Source organism: Stegodyphus dumicola, chromosome 2, assembly GCF_044657685.1.
Source record: "Stegodyphus dumicola isolate Sdum_Otavi_A_Nest chromosome 2, ASM4465768v1".
In the NCBI taxonomy this organism is placed as follows: Eukaryota; Metazoa; Arthropoda; class Arachnida; order Araneae; family Eresidae; genus Stegodyphus; species Stegodyphus dumicola.
In genome coordinates, this window is record NC_140769.1 from 59,993,976 (window position 1) to 60,013,558 (window position 19,583).

Genomic DNA, 19,583 nt, shown 5'->3' on the forward strand with positions numbered 1-19,583 from the left:
GTATGTGGAATCATTCGAAAATAAAAATGTTTATACTTTCAATAAATGCTTTTTGGGAACATTATTTCTTTTCTCAAACCATGAGTTCAGCCAGCTGTTCATTTTAATGGGGTAGGTGAACTGAACAGCTGGCTGAACTGTGGAACAGTGGCTGAACAGCTGGGGAGAGAGAGAGCACTGTCCATGACATTGCATGCATCCCCAAACTCGAACATGCATTGTCAGTCACCTAATTTATATATTTTATTCACTAACCTATGTACAAAAGTCCAGTTAACATATTTTTTCAGATTATCTTTTAATTTTAACCAGCAGCAGGCAGTGGTGTGTAGTTAAAATCAACTCTAATAAATGATAGCTAAGATGTATTAAGTGAAGAATGGATGTCAACACTAACAAAATTTTAAGCACAGTTTTCTCTGCTAAATGCGCAAAATGCATCTTTTTATGGAAAATTTGCTTTTTCTTTTTAGTTCAAAGGTTTTGTCCCTGAAGGACTATTGTTTTCGTTTTGCAATTTTGCATTGTATCACTATAAACGTCCGTTTCAATTTTCAAACTGTTGCTACCAAATGTTAGAGTCCAGCATTATATTTAAAGAAATTAAATAATGAAAAATCTGCATAAATGTATGTATATTTCTCGCATTGTTATAAAACAACTAACTGTACATAGAGCCATCAAATTTTGAATGACGTAATCCTACTGCAAATATGGGCATGTGGAAGCCCAAATTTGGAATTTCATATTTAGGTAAACTTTAATGAATTTTTGAGTTACAAACTCAACGATTTGAAAGTGAGCAACATTCTATGGGGGGTTGGACCTTTTTATCTCTCCAGCGCGAAACTGTGTATCGGAAATTCTAAAGATAGGCTCACTTTAAAATTATTTTGCAACGATTTGATGTTTTAGGTAGTCAACTATACATCTTCTAAATTTATTAGGTTAAAATGCATAAAGTTAATTAATTATCTTTAGCAAAAGCTTTTATTGGTGACAGTAAGTTGTAAGCTTTCTACATTTAGACCCTAACAGAGGTCATAAAAATGAAGCAACCTATTCTTATCAAAATAGAACAAATTTGTATGGAAGAAATGGCTTACAGTAAGCAAAATTAAAGTCAGTGTGATGTGCCAAACTTCTTAACATTACACTCTGTCTTTTTAACAAGGGATGCTGCTTGCTTTCAAAAATTCAGTCCAAAGTATTTTCTATTTTCTTGGTTTATTTTAAACAGTTTAGCCTAAAATTAAATGGTGATAATTTTAAAATAAGTATCTCTACATGTGTGAAAAAGAAAAATATAATTATCATATTCAGTAAATAAGTCAATAGCAGTTTGGTTATACTATTTATAAAATTAATTACTAATAAAATTTATTATTTTAATTCTCCCCCCCCTTGAAATTATATAAACATATTTGGGGAGGAGGAAAGAGGGGGTCCGCAACATGGGTAAATTCATGCAATTAAAACATAAGTTCACCTACTTTTGTGTTATCGAATCATATAATGAGAGATATTTTAAGATGTTTTTCTTTTGCATTTTTAGGCCTTTGAAACTTCCACTTCGAACTGCTGTAACAGTTGATAATTTCAATATGTCTTGCAATGTCACTGCCACTACGCCTTCATTTTTATTTAGGTAATTTTTAATTTATTTTAAATAGCAAATTCTGCATTACTTTATAACATATCCTTATGACTTATGAAATCTGTATGTCCTAATAATTCAGTTTTGTCTCAGTAATGTTACATACTTTTCAGAATTATATCTGAGGAAATGAGGTTGTTCATTTCGAATTATGTAGCAGCTAAGAAAGTTGAACTGCGAAAGAGTAAGTGTTTTAATGCTATTTGATTTTTTCATTTAATCATTATTGTACATCATTATTTTAAAAATAGCGTCAAACTTGCACTCCTCTTATTTTATGTTATTTAGTCTGCCCTCTCTAGAGGGAATAAAAGTTGACAGCAGGAACTGGTGTACATTAAATAGTACATTCTTCAGTTATATGTGAGAAAATGAGATGAACATAACTATATATTTAGGTGCAAACACAGAAGAACCTTCCAGAATGTTCTGGGGTAGTAATAGTAAAATCAAAGCAAAATATTTGCTGAGATGCAAGCAATAGAAAGAGTAGTAAGTCTTGGTTATCTGAAATCTCGGTTTCAACATTTTGCAGAATTGCCATGTTTTGGTTTATTTTTCAGTCGATACACAGCAATACGTAGGCTGTCTGAAAAGTTTTTTGACCTAACAAAGGAAAAAGATATTTTTTCTTCAAAATTCCCTTTATTTTTCAACATAGTCTCCTTTGTCTATACATTTCTTCCGTTCACAAAGTCTGTACATTTCTTCCAGCGATGCTCCCATCCTTTTAAACTGCCCAAATAATATGTGGAATCTATCTCTGTAATGTCTCCTCATTTGATGAAAACCTTTGTTCTCCAAGTGCTTCTTTTAGCTTAGGGAACAAAATAAAGTCACTTGGTACCGGGTAGGATGAATACAGCGTATGGTCAAGCAGTTCAAATCGTGATTCATGGATTTTCTCTATTGCAACTGCTGAGGTGTGGGATGGAGCACTGTTTTGGTGAAACAAAATTTTTTTCTTTTGCAAATGTGGCCCTTTTCCCTAATTTCTGCCTTCAGCTTGTCGAGTATCGTTGCATAGTATGCTCTAGTAATGGTTCACTTTTTTCAAGATAATCTATTGAGACAATCCCATGGCTGTCCCAGAAAACTGTTGCCATCACTTTCCCGGCAGAAGGAACAATTTTTGTTATTTTTGAGTCGTTTCTCCCTTTGCAGTCTACTGTTTTGACTGTGTTTTTGTTTCTGGACTCTAATGATGAATCCAGGTTTCATCTACAGTGATTCATAGTGGAAAAAACTCTTGATTTCTTGCACCAACAGAACGATGCAAATGTTTATTGGGACACGTTTTTGGTCCAAAGTCAGCAAACGCGGCAGCCAGCTTGCGTCTATCTAAATCTTAGTTCAATATGTGGCAAACATATTCTTTAGACATTCTAATCTGCCATCTCTCTTGATTCAATGATCGGCAGCACCATTTGGTAGATTTTAGTGATATTTTTCTTCAGTGGTTGCAGTTTTATGGCCATCCTGAACGTTCGTCGTCATCCAAGACATTTAAATTCAGCTATCCAAAATTTCACAGTACTAAATGGTGCAGATTCCCCATACACTGTGTCCAACTGATCTTAATCCTTTCAAAAACAAGTATCTAATGTATACTCGATTCCCCCCCCCCCCCATTTTTGCAAAAACAATCACAGCAACTCACAAAAGTAATTGTCAAACAAAAAAATTCACATTCAAAATAGCTGAAATTTTGATTGGTAGTTATCAAGTGATACCCAGAGATGTCCCTTCCACTTCGCAAAGTGGGAAGGGATAGAACATATGCAGAGTTGCCATCTGCATATTGATTTCAGAAACTTTTCAGACAGCCTTCGTAGTTAACCCATGCATGCACATATCATATACATACTTGAATATATGTAGATTTAATGCTTTATATTTGATGGTCATTTTGCCGAATTGTATCCATCGACTGAAAAAATGTAAATATCTGTCATAAATATATATATATTTTTAAAGAAAAGCAAATTTTTTTCTCAATTCCCGAAATTGCCAGGTTATTGGCAATTTTTTGTGGAGTTGTGGATAATCAGAAAGCACCAAAAGACTTTCAGGAATAATTCAATTAAATGATAGGGAAAGATGAACTGCATTGTGCTTAAGACAACAGAACTTTCTCTAAGTTTTTTCAATATTCATGCCTAAGCAAATATTTCTGTTTATCTCATTTTTGTGAATAAAGAGAAATTATTTCAGAGTTGCCACGCTACCGGAAAAAGGTCAGAAAATTCAAAAATTGACAAAAAAATTCAGGGAAAAGTCAAGGAATTTAATAATTTTAGTCAAAATCTGGAAAAGTCAGGGAATTTCATCCCTGACCCAAATCCCCCCCCCAACAAGGCAAGTTTTGGGCTGACATTGGAAGCAATCACTTTCTTTGCGAATTATGTGTCGCATGAATGTTATTCGGCTAGCTGGCATAGAGCCAATTTTTGCACCTCCAATTAGATTGTCTTTTAGAAAGGCAAAACAAGTTTCCAGCAATTTTTGGCTTCCAGTAATCTCAAGAATTGAGAGACTTGCATGCACATGTGCCGTGCTTGTTGAACTAAAGAAAGTACGTATTCTTGTATAAAACAAAATCGATTTAATCCCAGTATACGGTACCATAGAGGTTAGAATAGTCTCCATGTACGGTATACATGGGATTTGGCAACATTGTGATGAGCAGATGCTAGAGCATATACTAGGATTTTGCCACAAAATCTTTTAAATCTTTTTTTTTAAATAAATACCTTATTTGTCATTTTTCAGTAAAATAAAAAATAGTATCAGTCACTTAAGCTAACCATTTAATACATTTAATCCCACCCCCTGAATCATTTCTTTCAGAATTAAAAAGTGGCTGATATTAACTGTTTTTACTTTAAATTTTCGGGGCTCGGCTGAGCGGTAAAGTTGCTGAACACTGGTAGTTCGGTTCAAGGTTCGAATCCTGCGAATGGGCTGGCTGCATGGGATTTTCGTGGTTTTTCTTATGTGTAACATTTATACCAGCCAGTTTCCCTTAGAAAGTCCTCCACGAAGGCATTCCTTCTCTTAGGCAAACAGCCCTCGAGGCTTTGCCATAATCACACACACAACTATATTCACCAACGTATCATTGATTATACTAATACAATTTTTAAGTAATTATCTTTATTTTGATGTTATTCGTATCATTTAATGTTGCTTCTTCCCTCTAAATTTACTTATTATTAGTAAATCATACTTTCAAATTTCAGGAAATTTTCTCTGGCATAATCCTGAAACTATTTCTAGCATACCATCACGAAATTTAATGTACATATTTTTTGCTTATGTATGCTGCTAATAAATAAATATAAAATGCTACAATTTATATTAAAATATCATTAAATATATTTTTCTTTTGTTTAGCTGCAAAATGTCTGCAAAAAAGACATTTTTTAATCCAGATTGGGCAGATTTTAATCTCAATCTTCAGTGGAGAAAACAGTTATAATAGTAATGCTTTTGGGTATTATATATATATAAATTATATGTAATTGGCAAATTTTTGTGTTTTCAAGTGGTACCATAATTAATTTACCTTTTAGCACAGCCAATGTGCCATTACACGAATAGACTGGAATTTTCTTAAAACACACCTGGAAAAGTCAGGGAATTTCATTCTCCTGTTTGAGTAGCAACTGTGTTATTTAGCCTTCTATTATTTATTTATCTATACATTATTATATTACTGTACTTTATTTTTAATTGAAACAATTCCTGTTGCAAGGCTTTGTCTTCTTTCAGTTTAAGTTCATTTGGCGTATATATGTAGGGCGGTTTTTATTATTATTATTATTATTATTATTATTTTCTTATTTTCTGTTATTTTCAGATTATGTATGTGTAATTGATACCGGTTTGATTGACATCTCCTTCAGAACAAATGTAGATGAAAAGGTAATGATTTTGAAATTTTATTTAATTATCATATAACATTGCAGGTATTTTATGTTTTTATGAAGAAATTTCCAGTTGTGCGTATTGCATTATATAATATGTGAACTGAAAAATATGTACTTTTATATTTTTAGAATGATCCTAAATTAGAAATGTGTGCTACTAATGATAAGGTTCATATTTGGACCTGTGCAGATTCTTTTAAAGCACTTATGGAGCTGATGGTTTATTTGAGTAATAATGGTGATATGGATATTTTTACACATGAAGAAAATGAGGTGAGATATGAATGATTTTAAAATATAAATTTGACTTGTTTTGTTCTTATCAATTATGGTAAAACTCATGAGGGCTATCTGCCTAAGAGGAGGAATGCCTTCATGGAGGACACTATCTGAGGAAAACTGGATCATGTTCACGTTACACATGGGAAAAATCACAAAAATGCCCATGCAGCCAGCCTGTTCATTGAGATTTGAACCATGATTGAACTACTAGTGCTTTGTGACTTTGCCACTCGGCAATTGGTGTTCTAAAACATAAAAGCAAACTGCTTTGATAATATTTGCAGGATTTTCGTATCTTATTTTTATATATGTAAAAGGAAATTTTGAAGTTTTTTTAATAACTTTTTAATTAAATTACTAACTTATTTCCTCTTTTTCCCCCCCTCCCATTTCCTGATCAAAGCTGTCTACGTTTCTGTTAGATATTTATATACTAACTTAGGTCAAAATCTATTATGAGAAATTTTGTCCTTTAAACTATTAATATAATAAGTGTGACTGTAACAGCAGTACAAAATAGTACTGCATCCGTTTGTTATTTATACCAAATTATCTAAAGAGAGATTAGTATAACTAACTCAGAACTTACTCTATGATGCAAATTATTGCATAAGATTATAAACTTGCAGCAGACCACACAGAGAGGAGAAAATTGTGTGTGCTGTCCCTGCAACTCACTGTTTCCATGCTGTGCCAGAGGACATGGTCTGACATGGCAGATGCAATAATTTGTTCCAGTTTGACAGTGCAAGAGACATTACTTCACGACCAGCATCAAGAGATTTTAGCGTTCTGCACTGTATCTGTCATCAAAGCCTCTTAATCCCAGGAAGGCTGACAAACCAATGATCTTGTTTTTTCTCTGATATTGGTCCATATATAATGAATCAGATGATGTAAAATACTACTGAAAAATTAAGGAGACGTAGCCAATTGAGTCTGCAGCTTGTTCCCATCAGAACAACCCGCCAGAATGCTGTTGAACTCTTGACTAGAGAGACCCTCATTAGCAGGTTCCTTGCATCATGAGAGCTATACTTCATTACAATAACTGTTCCATGCTATCCATGAATTATGTATGTAAAGTGCTTCTCATAATTGTAATAAATATGCTTTGAGTTAAAAAATGCAGTAAGTATTATGCATCATCAGAAATGTACTAATCATTATATAAAATCAGAAGTGCTACCTTACCACTATAAAAATAAAAAATGGAGTATTATGCTTTGAACATCCCTTTTCAATATGCCAAACCATTTCCAAATTGACTAGATACTAGCAAAGTTATAAACAATTTTTTTAGGCCCCTGTATCTTTGAAATGGATCAAAAGTAAATAAAAAATTACTATTCAGTCTTTAATTTTGTAATCAGTTCTATGTTAGAAGTAACAGTTATATACAAATTTAAATTTCTTAACATTAACTATTTTAACATACAGTACACTCCTGATTATCCGCGGAATCGGGTGGTGCGGCCGCTTGCAGATAACAAAAATCGCGAATAATCCGAAAAAAGCTAAAAACGGGTATAGCAAAAGAGAAAACAGTCATTCCAACTTTGAAAAATCATTTTATGTACAATAAAACGCAAAATAAACAGCAGAAATTGTTTAATTAATGCTTAATATTTTAATATGTCACTCAAAACTAACTTAAAATGCATTTCGTTAATGAAAATTGAAAAGTGCTTTGTAGTTACGAGAGGCGTCAAGAATCGTCATTTACACAGAAAAATGAATACATATGTACTGTTTTAAGACTGTAATGTATTATGTAATTAAAAAAGCATAACTGTAAAACTACACCTTTTTGAAGAAATCAGTCATTTGTGTTTGCTTCTTGCTTTGGAAGCATTTTCTCTAGATCCGAGATTGCATTTTTTGTAGCATAAGTTTCTCGGCCAACTCCACGTCGTCTTGTCCTTCCAAATAGCTCAGCAGTCCGTCGACTTGTTGCAAAGCCGCTTCGTGAGTCTTCTGCATCTGCACAGTGGGCTCTTCTTTGTCTTCACTTTGCTCTCCTTCATTCTCGGTCTCTCCCCTTGGTTTCTTCACAATTTCGTCATCTGTCAAGCGTTCGAAGCCAGGTTCGTTGACTTCACTCCAACCACTTGTTAATGTTTTCAGCATCGACGTTCTCACCACTCGAAACTGTTTCCACCATATCGGCAAGAGTTGCGCGTGGGCGTGTCTACATCTTCATTCTGTTCTTCACAACTCAAAGTGGTTAGGTTGATGTTGACATTAGCCGTGAGTTTTCTCCATGATTTTATGAGGGTTGACGGTTTTATTGAGGCCCATGCAGATGCAATATCATAGATGCTGTCCAAGATTGTGTAGTGTTTCCAAAACTCTTTCAGATCATACCTTCTTCAATTTTGGTCATTAGCAGCTTGGTTCGGTATGTTCTCTTCATTGTTGCAAAGGATTGGCCTTGGTCCATGGGTTGGATTAGCGCAGTAACGTTTGGGGGGAGAAACTTTGCGAAAATTTGTCCATCAGAAGACTTTAGCGTGCTTGTTGCTGGGTGAGAAGGTGCATTGTTGATCAATGGCACAGCTTTTTTAGGCAGGATTTTCGATTTAAGATGTTTACGCACTTGAAGAATAAAGATTTTTTTGAACCATTCTTGAAAAATGTTTCGGTTCAGCCATCCTTTTTTTTTGTGTGTGTGTGTGTGTGTTTTGGTTAAAGTAATCAAGGGCCAAATTTTCTATCCTTGTGCCTTTGAAAAATCTCTCTCTCTCTTTTTTTTTTTTTTTTACTTTCCAATGACAACAAGTCTAAGTTTATGTCCACCGATAACATTACTGCAAAACATGATCATGATCTTTTCCTTGCTGCTTTTATGACCTGCCGCTGTACTTTCACTTTCAAATGCTAAAGTGCGAGTTGGAAGACATTTCCACAAAAGTCCCAATTCGTCGGCATTGTAAATTTGTTCAAAAGGATAGCACTTCTTTTTAAAACAAATTCTTCAGATTCATGGTGGAAATCGCCGGCTGCTTGATGGTCTCCACTAAGTTTCTCCCCATAAAGTCCAATTTCTTGAATTCCATGTCGCTGCTTAAAATGAGTCAATGTTGTTCATATGTTGTTCTTATTTTGCTCTGAAGTAACTCATGCAAAAGTCATGTTTGTTGTCATTGATATGAATATTGAATACGATATATACCTGCGTATAAGTCAACAATTTTTTTAAGATAAAAATCAAACTTCAAAATAAGGGGTCAACTTATATGCAGAACCTTAAAAAAAAGGTCCCGCATTGTTAGTCGATGACACGTCGGCGAACTTGATTATTAAATATATCGTTCATACAGAAAAATGCAAAATTTTTATTTATTCTTTCCATGTTATTATTAGGTTTTTTACTAAATGTGTGTCGATTTTATTTTCTGTTCATTAGAAAACTCCCCCCCCCCATTTCATTTCATTATCTGGTGTCACAGAGCAATTCGGTCTGTACAGTATCTGTGAGTCATCTTTGATTATTATAACCATATTAAATCAGCAACTGTAACCATACCAAATGTCTGCTTGTCTATCTTGATCATACACATGCTTTTTTACTTTTCCTGCTTTTTGTAATGTCTGATTTAGTGGAATCTACAAAAAAGGACTCCTTTCAGAGCCACACACACTCATGTGTTGTGATTATATATAAAATTTCATCATGTGTTGTGATTATATATAAAAAAATTTTATTTTTCGCTGTCATATATTTAGCAATGGTAAACAAAAGAGAATGTCTTACACTGTGAAATTATAGCTGAAAGTATAAACAACTTTATTGCATCATGTAAGTTTGCCATAAATGAAGATGATTCGTGACTGGAGGAATTTTTTGAGAGGAATAAACTATTTTAAAATTTCATCATGTGTTGAAATGGAAATACACTGTGAAATTGTAGCTGAAAGTATAAACAACTTTATTGCACACACACTCCTGGCAATGGTAAACAAAAGAGAATGTCTTACACTGTGAAATTATAGCTGAAAGTATAAACAACTTTATTTATCATGTAAGTTTGCCATGAATGAAGATGATTCATGACTGGAGGAATTTTTTGTGAGGAATAAACTATTTTAAAATTTCATCATGTGTTGAAATGGAAATAAACAAAAATTCACTAAAGTGTGGGTGTAATTTTATCAAATACATTGGCATGCTGTTTTATTGGCTGCGACTCCACTCATGTGACAAATTTGTTTTCGCAAAAGTTTTTCTCAAAAGTCAGGGGACTAACTTATGCGTGGGTATATATGGTATGTAGTATTTTCTATCGGAAGTAGACTTTTATCATCTGACTGTGGTATCTGAAAAAGTCTCAGTATGTTCAGCTGCAGTAGTGCATTATTAGGCTGTTAGCGCCAGTTTGAGAACATGATACTCAGCAAAAAAAAAAAAAAAGTTTATTAAATATTGAAAAATAGATAAATTATTGAATTGTTGAATTTGAAATTAAGCTACCTTGGGTAAATGTAAGAAGCAATTTATGTAAAATCTGAAAAGTCAATATTAATCTGAAAAATTAATATACAGGGTTTGTACGATCCTTAAGAGTCCTTAAAAGTCCTTAATTTTGGCCAAAACCAGCAGAAAGTCCTTAATTTTAATCATCTGAAATTTCTGTCTGTTTTTACAACTGCCATTTTGAGTGTGAATTAGCATTTTGGATGAATACATTTGGAGATTCACTGCCGTATATATAGTTATCTTTTGAATGGCTTCATGAGTTTTAATTTGTTTCTAATATAAATCATGGGATATTCTTTCTAAGCAAGACGGGAAACATAAGAATTTCGAAATTCATTTTTTCTAATAAAGAGCTCTTAAACAACTTTTCACTTTTGGGGATATGAATTCTTTTATTAAATGGTTCTAAATTTGGCAACGTTTCAACATTTTGTCGATTTTAAGATAAGTTTCTATAGAAACTTTTTAATTCCGAGATCTGAGAATTTTTCGACGATTTTTTTTAAAACATCTTAACATTGATAAACTTCATTAAAATAATGGTAATGTATTGAAATTATACTATTTAAAAAATAACATTAAAATAAAAAAATTTTATTTTTCACTGTCATATTATAAAGTTTCAGTTTGGCAACTTATTATATCATATACTATTTTGAATCTGAAAAATAAGCAAGGTATAATGCTATAAAGCACAATTTACGAAACAGCTCTTAGCAAAAGCAAAATTAGCTATGTAATTAATTAAAAATGTCTTGTTTTTAGTTTTTTCATAGTAAGAGTTTTTCCCATGTAAATTGTCTTAGAATATTCAAAATTCTCGGAATGTGCATAAGTTTTCTCTATAAAATTAATTTTATACTTTCTCCCCCCCTTTTTTTTCCAAAATATTTCTGGCTTTTTGCTGTTACAGAAATGGTAAAGATAATTTTTCTTTAGGATTTTAGACATTGCAGCTTGGGAAATTTAGAAGAATTTGAAGGCAAGATTTATAGACCCACGATTCTAGAAGATTTGAAAATATGTGACAAAATGAAAAATGTCTCCGTGGTGTCAACACATAATGGATGTATTTTACTGAAAATTTGCAATGAATTTCTTACTTTTTGGAGAACATCTATAAGAACAATGAAAACATAATACTTGAATGTTTTACTTCTGATACTAGAATCTTAACATATTTATCTTCCCTTTATTTTCTCTACTTTTCACTAGACACAGACATGGTATCAGGTTCAATGTTTCTTCTAACCTTCTTCGGAAACATACAATGACCTGACTAGAACAGAGAGCTTACTAAAGCTATGTTCACTAATTGTAGTAAGTAGACAGGATACAGACGAAGGGTATACAAAACCCTTTATTTTTTTCTTTATATACAATGACTTCCGTACTTCGGAATACAATGACCCTCCACTCGGGGTCTAACTTAAAAGATATCAAAATAAAACTAAACTCTAATTTAACTTTAGAATAATATACGTGTAAGATTGGCCTTATAGTAACAGGAAGCGTATGTAGCACAGAGACTGTGAACACTACAATACGTTTAATTTATCAAGAGGATTAATACCTCTGGCCCGGAAGGAAATAGCAACTGCGTAACTTCTAAGGTAAGCGGCCTGCTTCGAACTCACTGCTTCCTCTCTCCTGCTTGGCAAAAAGGCCACACTTAAATACTTGGCATTCGCCAGACAACTTTGCATAAACTCCTTCACGCTTATAATTCTGGCCGGAAGTAGAAAATAAGAAGTGATAGTAAAGATTTAAAATAAAATAAACGTTAGTAAAACTTAAGATCCTTACAATGGAAAATATCAAAAATGATTCTAATCTTATTACATGGGCAGGCATTATAGAAAGGGATTTTTTTATTAATAAAGAAATTGAAAAACTTACATTTTTAAAAGATTCATCTAATATGTCTCATGTATAATACACTAGGCATTTTCCCACCTGAAGTGACATTTTCCATCTCTGTCAATCCTAAATTCTGCTGTCTAGTGCCTTTCTAAATTCTGCTTCCAATGCCTGCTTTAAATTCTAAAAGTTTTGCCATTTCTAGATTGTGTTGTTTGGTATGTCACTTAATTCTAGAAATTCTGCTACATCAGGTCTCTAACTGGCCTTTACTATATATGTTTCATATTTCTTCTGAATGTTCATATTACTAAAGAAATAAAATTAGCCGCTTTTTCTATACATTCTAAATGCATTTAGTGTTTTTTACAGAAATCCTTAATTAAATCCAAAAATTATAAAATGAAAAGGAAACGTGTTGAAGAAAGAAACTGAATACATAAAGAAAATTATTCTTCAAACATATGTGCAGTTATTATTATATAAATTACCCAATTGTTTATGATTTCAGCCTTTACTATAATTTCCCATTTCTATTTCCTCATATGATAGAGTTATTGAGCCAGATTAAATTAAAATTAAATTGTACAGTCAAAAGTCATTAATTCGGACACCCATAATCCGGAATCATGTATAATCCGGACCTCAAAGCTACAAACTTTCTGCGCATGCGTTGCGTTTATGTGTGCACATTAAGACCTTTACGGCTGCGAATATGCGTGAGCGCATGCGCATAAAACATTTACGCATGCGCGTTTAATGTATAACGGACGGTATAAGCTAAGCTAAAATTATCTAATTCAGTTAATGTTGCAGATTGCGTTGTTCCTTAATCTTCGAATTGGATCCGGCTTATTATTTTTTGCAGACTATTAGAGTAATTTTATAAAAGTAAGCTTGAACTTTCGATTATATCAAATAGAATTTCTGATATATATTTGCTAATATGTAAAGGATCTAAAGTGAAAGTATGTTTTGAAATCCGAAATCTGTTTATCAATTTCACGCTGCTCGGCGGGGGGAACGTGGCGGCACGCAATGAATTGGAAGTTGATCTGTCAGCACTATCCTTATCTTCAGGGCAGATGTTTTTATTTTATTTGGCTTATAATTCCTTACTAAATGTAGTATTTCATCTCGATGTACTCCGTCTTTGATATGATTTAAATCAAGTTCCTCGTCATTATAATTCGTTTCCAATAGTGAAGAAAGTGACACAGAGGTTATTGAAAACGAAAAAATTTCGATTGACAAATTAGTCGGTATTCTCGACACAGCAATTATAGGACTTGAACAGCGGAACTTTGTAACTAAACAAGAAATTATGTCTGTTTAATAGAATTAAAAGGAAAGTATTATCACATGAAACGAAGCAACTTAAACAACTTACATTGAAAGAAAGTTTTAATACAGTAAACAAATACTAAATGTTAAGCTTTTTCTTTTTGTAAATTTTGATACCCTTTAGATCATAATTGTTCTTTATTTCATAAATTACTGTTTCATATTTTTAATTTTGTAATTTCTGCATGCCATCTTACCAGATTTAAACTGATGATCTATAATCCGGAAAAATCAATAATCCGTAATCGCCGAAGTCCCGACGAGTCCGGATTAACAACTTTTGACTGTATAAGCTTTGACCACTAATCCACATTATTAGTTTGAATATGATTGTTCTTGTTTAATTACGTCACCAGGAGCTGTAATTGATTTTGTTAGCATCAGAACATACCTTTATATTCCAAGTTCTTTTTAAATAAGAGGCTTTTTAAATAATGACCTTTGTCTGATATTGTAGTTAATTTCAGACATAGTGATAATATGCTTCATGTCTGTTAGGGAGTTTGGGACTGTTTAACTTTTACAAGATCAATTAAACCCTCATAGGTACATTGTGGAGAAGTTGACAAATAAAGAGATAAAGCACGCAGAAACTAACGAGAGCATTGGTTTGCATATTGAGACAAATCTCTAATTGTTAGAAAAGATGCTTAAAGAGAAGGAAATCGATATAAACTAGCCAAAATGTCTGGGAAAGCTTCAAATTAAAATGACGGATAAATATTTTGTTGAGTGTTCTTGTTACAAAACATAAATGTTTTGTAGCGTTTAATGTGTAATTATCGTACTATCGTTTAAGAATCTGTGTCATAAATTACATGTATTTTAAACTGTGAAATTGTATTAGATTTAATAGGGCTAAAATTTAATAGTGGTCATGTAAATCCATAATGACTAAGGCTATCAAACTACCTAATTTAATTATTTTTAACTAACTGCTTACCCTTAAAAATTATCTCTTTGTATTAAAGCGAGTTATTGCCTTTTATTAATACTCGCCATGGTTACAAAATAATATATAAAAATGTGAAAATTCAAGTAAAACTTATTCTTTGCAACCACTGAGACTTAGAATAATACGAAAAAACTTATCAACTCTGGTGCTTTACTGGCTTATTGAAACCTTAAAGTATATTAACTGGGTTACAACCCCTGGAACTGTACACGAAGCTACAACACTTAACTGCATCAAACAGAGCTTGACTAACTTTCAAAACTCGGCCCAACTGTGCCTACATCAGGCGTTTCAGGTTTGTTCTAATCAGCAGGTCTCTCTCTAGAGAAGCAGCAGTGGTGACAACATTCAGTCTTTTAGGGTTATGAATCATGCTGATTATGATCTTATTTCTCATTTTAATGTATGCCGTTGGACATAAAATCTACCTGCTATTTAGATCAGTCTAGTCATACTTGATCAGTCTAGAGGTTAGACTGCTGCTGCCTAGTCTAACCTCTAGACTGATCAAGTATGTGACAAAAAAAGACATAAAAAAAATAAACATAAAGCTAACTGTTGTCACTTATCTTCTTTCAAATATGACCAATTACAGTACAAAGTCTTTAATTCAAACGTCCATAATTCGGAATAATCTATAATCCGGACCCCAAAGCTACAAACTTTATGCACATGCGTAAACGCATTTACGCGTGCACATAATACGTTTACGCATGCGCATAATATGTTTATGCATACGCGTTTAATGCTCGCAACCGCTACACGTGTGCGTAAAGAGAAGAGATACTGTTTATAGAAGAGAAAATTAAAGAGAAATTATTAGCACAAAAAACGAAGCAACTTAAACAACTTACATTGAAAGAAATGTTTAATAAAGTAAACAAATAAATATTAAACTTTTTTTTGTAAATTTTGATAACCCTTTAGATCATAATTGCTCTTTATTTCATAAATTATGGTTTCATATTTTTAATTGTATAATTTCTGCATGCCATCTTACCAGATTTTAAATTGATGATCTATAATCCGGAAAAAACCCTAATCCGGAATCACCGAAGTCCCGACGAGTCAGATTATAGACTTTGTACTGTATTATAAGTGTAAAATATTTAATTCTACTTGATAAATTGCATAAAGTTTATTTTTCAAACTTATTAACAATTATGTTAATTAATTCATGTTTAGTAATAATGCATACTACTTAGGGATCTATTTTATTTTTAGGATGGTATTACAAAAGTGAAATTCAGGCATAGATAATATTTTCAATTGACTTTATTTAGTTCCCATTTGCTCATAGCTCCTTAATTTTTTTTTCATTAATGGCCCTTAAAAGTACTTAATTTCCATGTGCAGAAATGTGTACGAACCCTGTTTATAGAATTGTAAAGCTATTGTATTTAAGGGGAAGCAAAGAAAATTATATACTTTTCAAATATATAATTTAAGTACAAACATGTATATAAGCAATCCTTAATTTTGATTAAAAGTATTCAATATTTGTTTTCATTTCTTTGGTTAAATATATTGCTGTAAAGTTCTTAGTTCATAATTATTTTTTTTATTCTATTAAATTAGGTAATACAAGACATAAAAGAGCTTAGTAAATCTATAAATACTGAAACTGAAACAAAAGATGTGCATCTCTTAATGGCTGAAGCAATGAAAGAATGTTCTCAGGCTAAAATTTCAGGTAGCATATTTCTCAATAGACAATAATTACTTGTCCTATTTCCACTTCTGTGCATGTGTATATGTTTTAACAACACATGCATATCAGCCTTTCTGTTTGCTAAAATAATATGTTCTTGAAGAAAAATTGCAGCAATAGTTTCTTTTTGTTGTAGTATTGAATGGAAAAATGGATAGATTGTGTAATATTTTTCTAAATTTGACAGTGGTATATGGATGGATGACACTATCTAAAATGTCATTCATTTAATCTTGTAATCATAGATTTTTATGCTATAATGTTAATAATCTTCTAAAACTATTATTTGAAATTATGAAGTTAATATTCATTTACTGTGGGGAATCGAGATTTAGCTAGTATCGGGTATTTTTAAAGTTAGCATGTAACTTGTGTTAAAGTCTGTGACTTTAAGGTTATTTTCCATCATTTTTTTAATTATCCATAGATTTTTGAAACTGTATATTCTTAAGAGACTTGCTGCTTTACCGTGCTATGCTAAGACCACACACAAGTTTAATCACATGACCAATATTATTGAAATAACTTATACTGAATTTGAATGATAAGTGTTGCCACATGTATCATACTCGCCTGATTTTGTATCCTCAGACTTGTTTCGCTCTTTTCAAAATGTATTTGTGGTATAACATTCAATTCAGATGAGACCATAAATCAGCACCATGTATAATTTGCACATAGTATAAATTCTGTAACATCTATTTCTAAATGTTTGGTTCTAACTTGAATGATTAACAAGTAATTTATATTTTAAACCAGTAGTAAAATACAAATTTGATTAAAATCTTAAGCAGTAGTTTTAGCCTGTTATTAGTTAAACTTTTAAAAATCTCTGAATTTTTGTACCAATATGAATTGTTGATCGCAAATAGAAATCCTTTGTAATGTATTTCTATATCTTGTTACAAGAATGACTTCTATATATTTATTATTTAGCTGAAAAATATAATTTACAAATATTACAAATATAAAGAAACAGATATAAAGTTAATAATAAAGTAAAGGTAATAATGCATAGTACAAAGTTTTGAATTGTACAGAAGTATTAAAAATTGGTAATTCACGTTGCAGTTTATTTCTAATCTTGCTATATATCCTGCTACTTGTCTACAATAAAATTAATTGCTATTTTAATTTTGTTACTATATAGATAGATTTCAAGAGGTGTGGTGTTTCAAGATGCATAAGATGGTTTATGATAGCAATTTAGTGTAGCTTCAAATCTGAATTTTTCTTATTTTGTGCTTGTTGTGAGAATACTTACTAATATTAAAACTGCATTTTTATTTTAACTTGTACACTAATTTAAAAAAAAAAAATCCTATTCCATATCTTTTATTCTACTAAGCTGATTGACAAAATTCAACATACGTTTTTTAATATCTCAGAAGTGTAACTTAGTATATATACAGTACAAAGTCTAAGATCTGGACTTATCTGTTCTGTGAATGCATATTTGAGATTTTTCTGGATGTTAGATCAAGAGTTTAAATCTAGTAAGATGACATGTAGAAATTATAAAATTTAAAATATGAAATAGTGATTTCTGAAATAGTGAAGTATTTCTAACCTTGAGAGAATCAAAATTATAAATATAAAGCTCATTATAGTACAAATTGCTTCTGTAAATTCTAAAAATTTTGCCTTCCCAAAATTCTGCTGCCAACCCTGGACTTAATAACAAATTAGTTATTCTCAATTCAAATAACACTAAATCTAATCTCTTAGACTATCATTATCATTCACAAAATCATTTCTTTGCAAATGAAAAGAAATTTCTGTTAAATTTCTCCTTGACAACACTTCATAGCTCAGTTAGCTGAAGTCTTTAATCATTGCCAAGCGTAATATCAGCATAAGAGGCTACCATGGCCTTTGGTATTCAGTTGCTAATGTTAAAAATTAAAACTAGAAAAAAAATTGTTGTAACATTTCTGTAGGAGTTGTTTCTCAAACTACAATTTATTGGTAATCATGTGGTGATGAAAGCAAAAAATAATAAATAATGATTTGCCAGGTGGCTGGGACATATATGTCCTGAATCATGTGGTGATGAAAGCAAAAAATAATAAATAATGATTTGCCAGGTGGCTGGGACATATATGTCCTGAGCAAAGTGTATGGCAACTGGGGGCCCGGGACAGTTTTTCCTTGGTCGCAGGGGTAGGAATTCTAACGCTTAAGGCTTGACGACTATTTTACGACACCCTAGCGAGTGCGTTCTTTTGAGGGATTCCGCTAATGGGTAGGGGTAATTGTTCGTAGTTTGAACCCATATGGCTTGTTTGCGAATTCGGTGTCTTCTGGGAAATATTTTTTCAAGAGAAGAAAATAAAAAGACTAATTTGTTACCTCGATTCTCGCGCGTTTGCGTTTTAAGATCTTTCTTAGATTTTTTTTCTTTTGCAAATACTGTTATAAATTCTTTGAGTTGATATTTATCATTTTTTCGAGTTCGGTATTAAATAATGGCTAAACGTAAAGGAAATTTTCTTTGTTTCATTCTTTCTGTAATTGTTTATTTCAATATATTCCAGTTTTTAATGTGCATGTAAAGGAAGAGTAATGAATATAAACGTTTCAGGTGATGAAAATTTGTTTTAATGTTATTTCTAAATGACATACATTCCACGACTACTGTTTACTTGAGTGAAATTTTGGTTTGTTATGTTCTAAATTATAACTAGTGGCTGAGCGTATAAATTTTCTTTAACACTAATAATTCAACCCGGGTTCAAATTTCGAAGAACGGATTGACTGCATGAACCTTTCGTATTCGTTCATGTATATGAGCCAATTTCTTTCGAACGTCCTCCACGAAAGCCCACTTCGATTAGGCAAATAATCTTTTCTTTAATAAGACGAATAAAAATAAAATTATATTCGAAATAAGAAAGCTCTGTTTATGAGCGTCTCATAACTATATTTAGAAACCCTTCCTTTTATGAATAATTTTGATGACAAAATTAATTTCGACTGTGCGATAAATGAAACACGAATTTTTATTAAAGCAGTTAGTAAAGAACACTTTATAATTCAAAATTTAAAAAAGCTTCAAAACTTTTTAATTTATCCGTTGTAATATGTTTGCATCTATAAGATGATATCTGTATCAGTTCTTTCAGAAAGTAGATACGTTAAGTTTAGATTAATTACACATGGGAAAACACACGAAGGCTGCCTTTCTAAGGGAAAGGATGCCTACCTATCAAAAAGGATGCCTTCGAGGAGAACTTTTAAGGGAAACTATCTCGTATTCACATTTCGGATGGGACAAACAACGAAAACCAACCATGCAGCCAACTCAATCGCCTGGCCTCGAACCCAAGTCGAACTACCAGTATTCAGCAGTCTTGACCACT

General features: G+C 32.0%; 1 protein-coding gene across 4 annotated transcripts in view; it reads left to right on the forward strand.

The window, feature by feature from the left end:
• The window catches only part of Atg2 (Autophagy-related 2), a 286,485-nt gene that overhangs the window by 194,886 nt on the left and 72,016 nt on the right, over positions 1 to 19,583 (forward strand). For all 4 annotated transcript variants that reach the window (XR_015039434.1, XM_085810699.1, XM_085810697.1 and 1 more), the window contains exons 25-29: positions 1,556 to 1,648; positions 1,771 to 1,841; positions 5,520 to 5,584; positions 5,719 to 5,862; positions 16,089 to 16,203. Coding sequence is in view for 3 of the 4 variants with exons in the window: in XM_085810699.1 (XP_085666825.1) it covers positions 1,556 to 1,648; positions 1,771 to 1,841; positions 5,520 to 5,584; positions 5,719 to 5,862; positions 16,089 to 16,203 (488 nt within the window). In the remaining variant the exon portion in view is untranslated. The remainder of the gene's footprint in view (positions 1 to 1,555; positions 1,649 to 1,770; positions 1,842 to 5,519; positions 5,585 to 5,718; positions 5,863 to 16,088; positions 16,204 to 19,583) is intronic.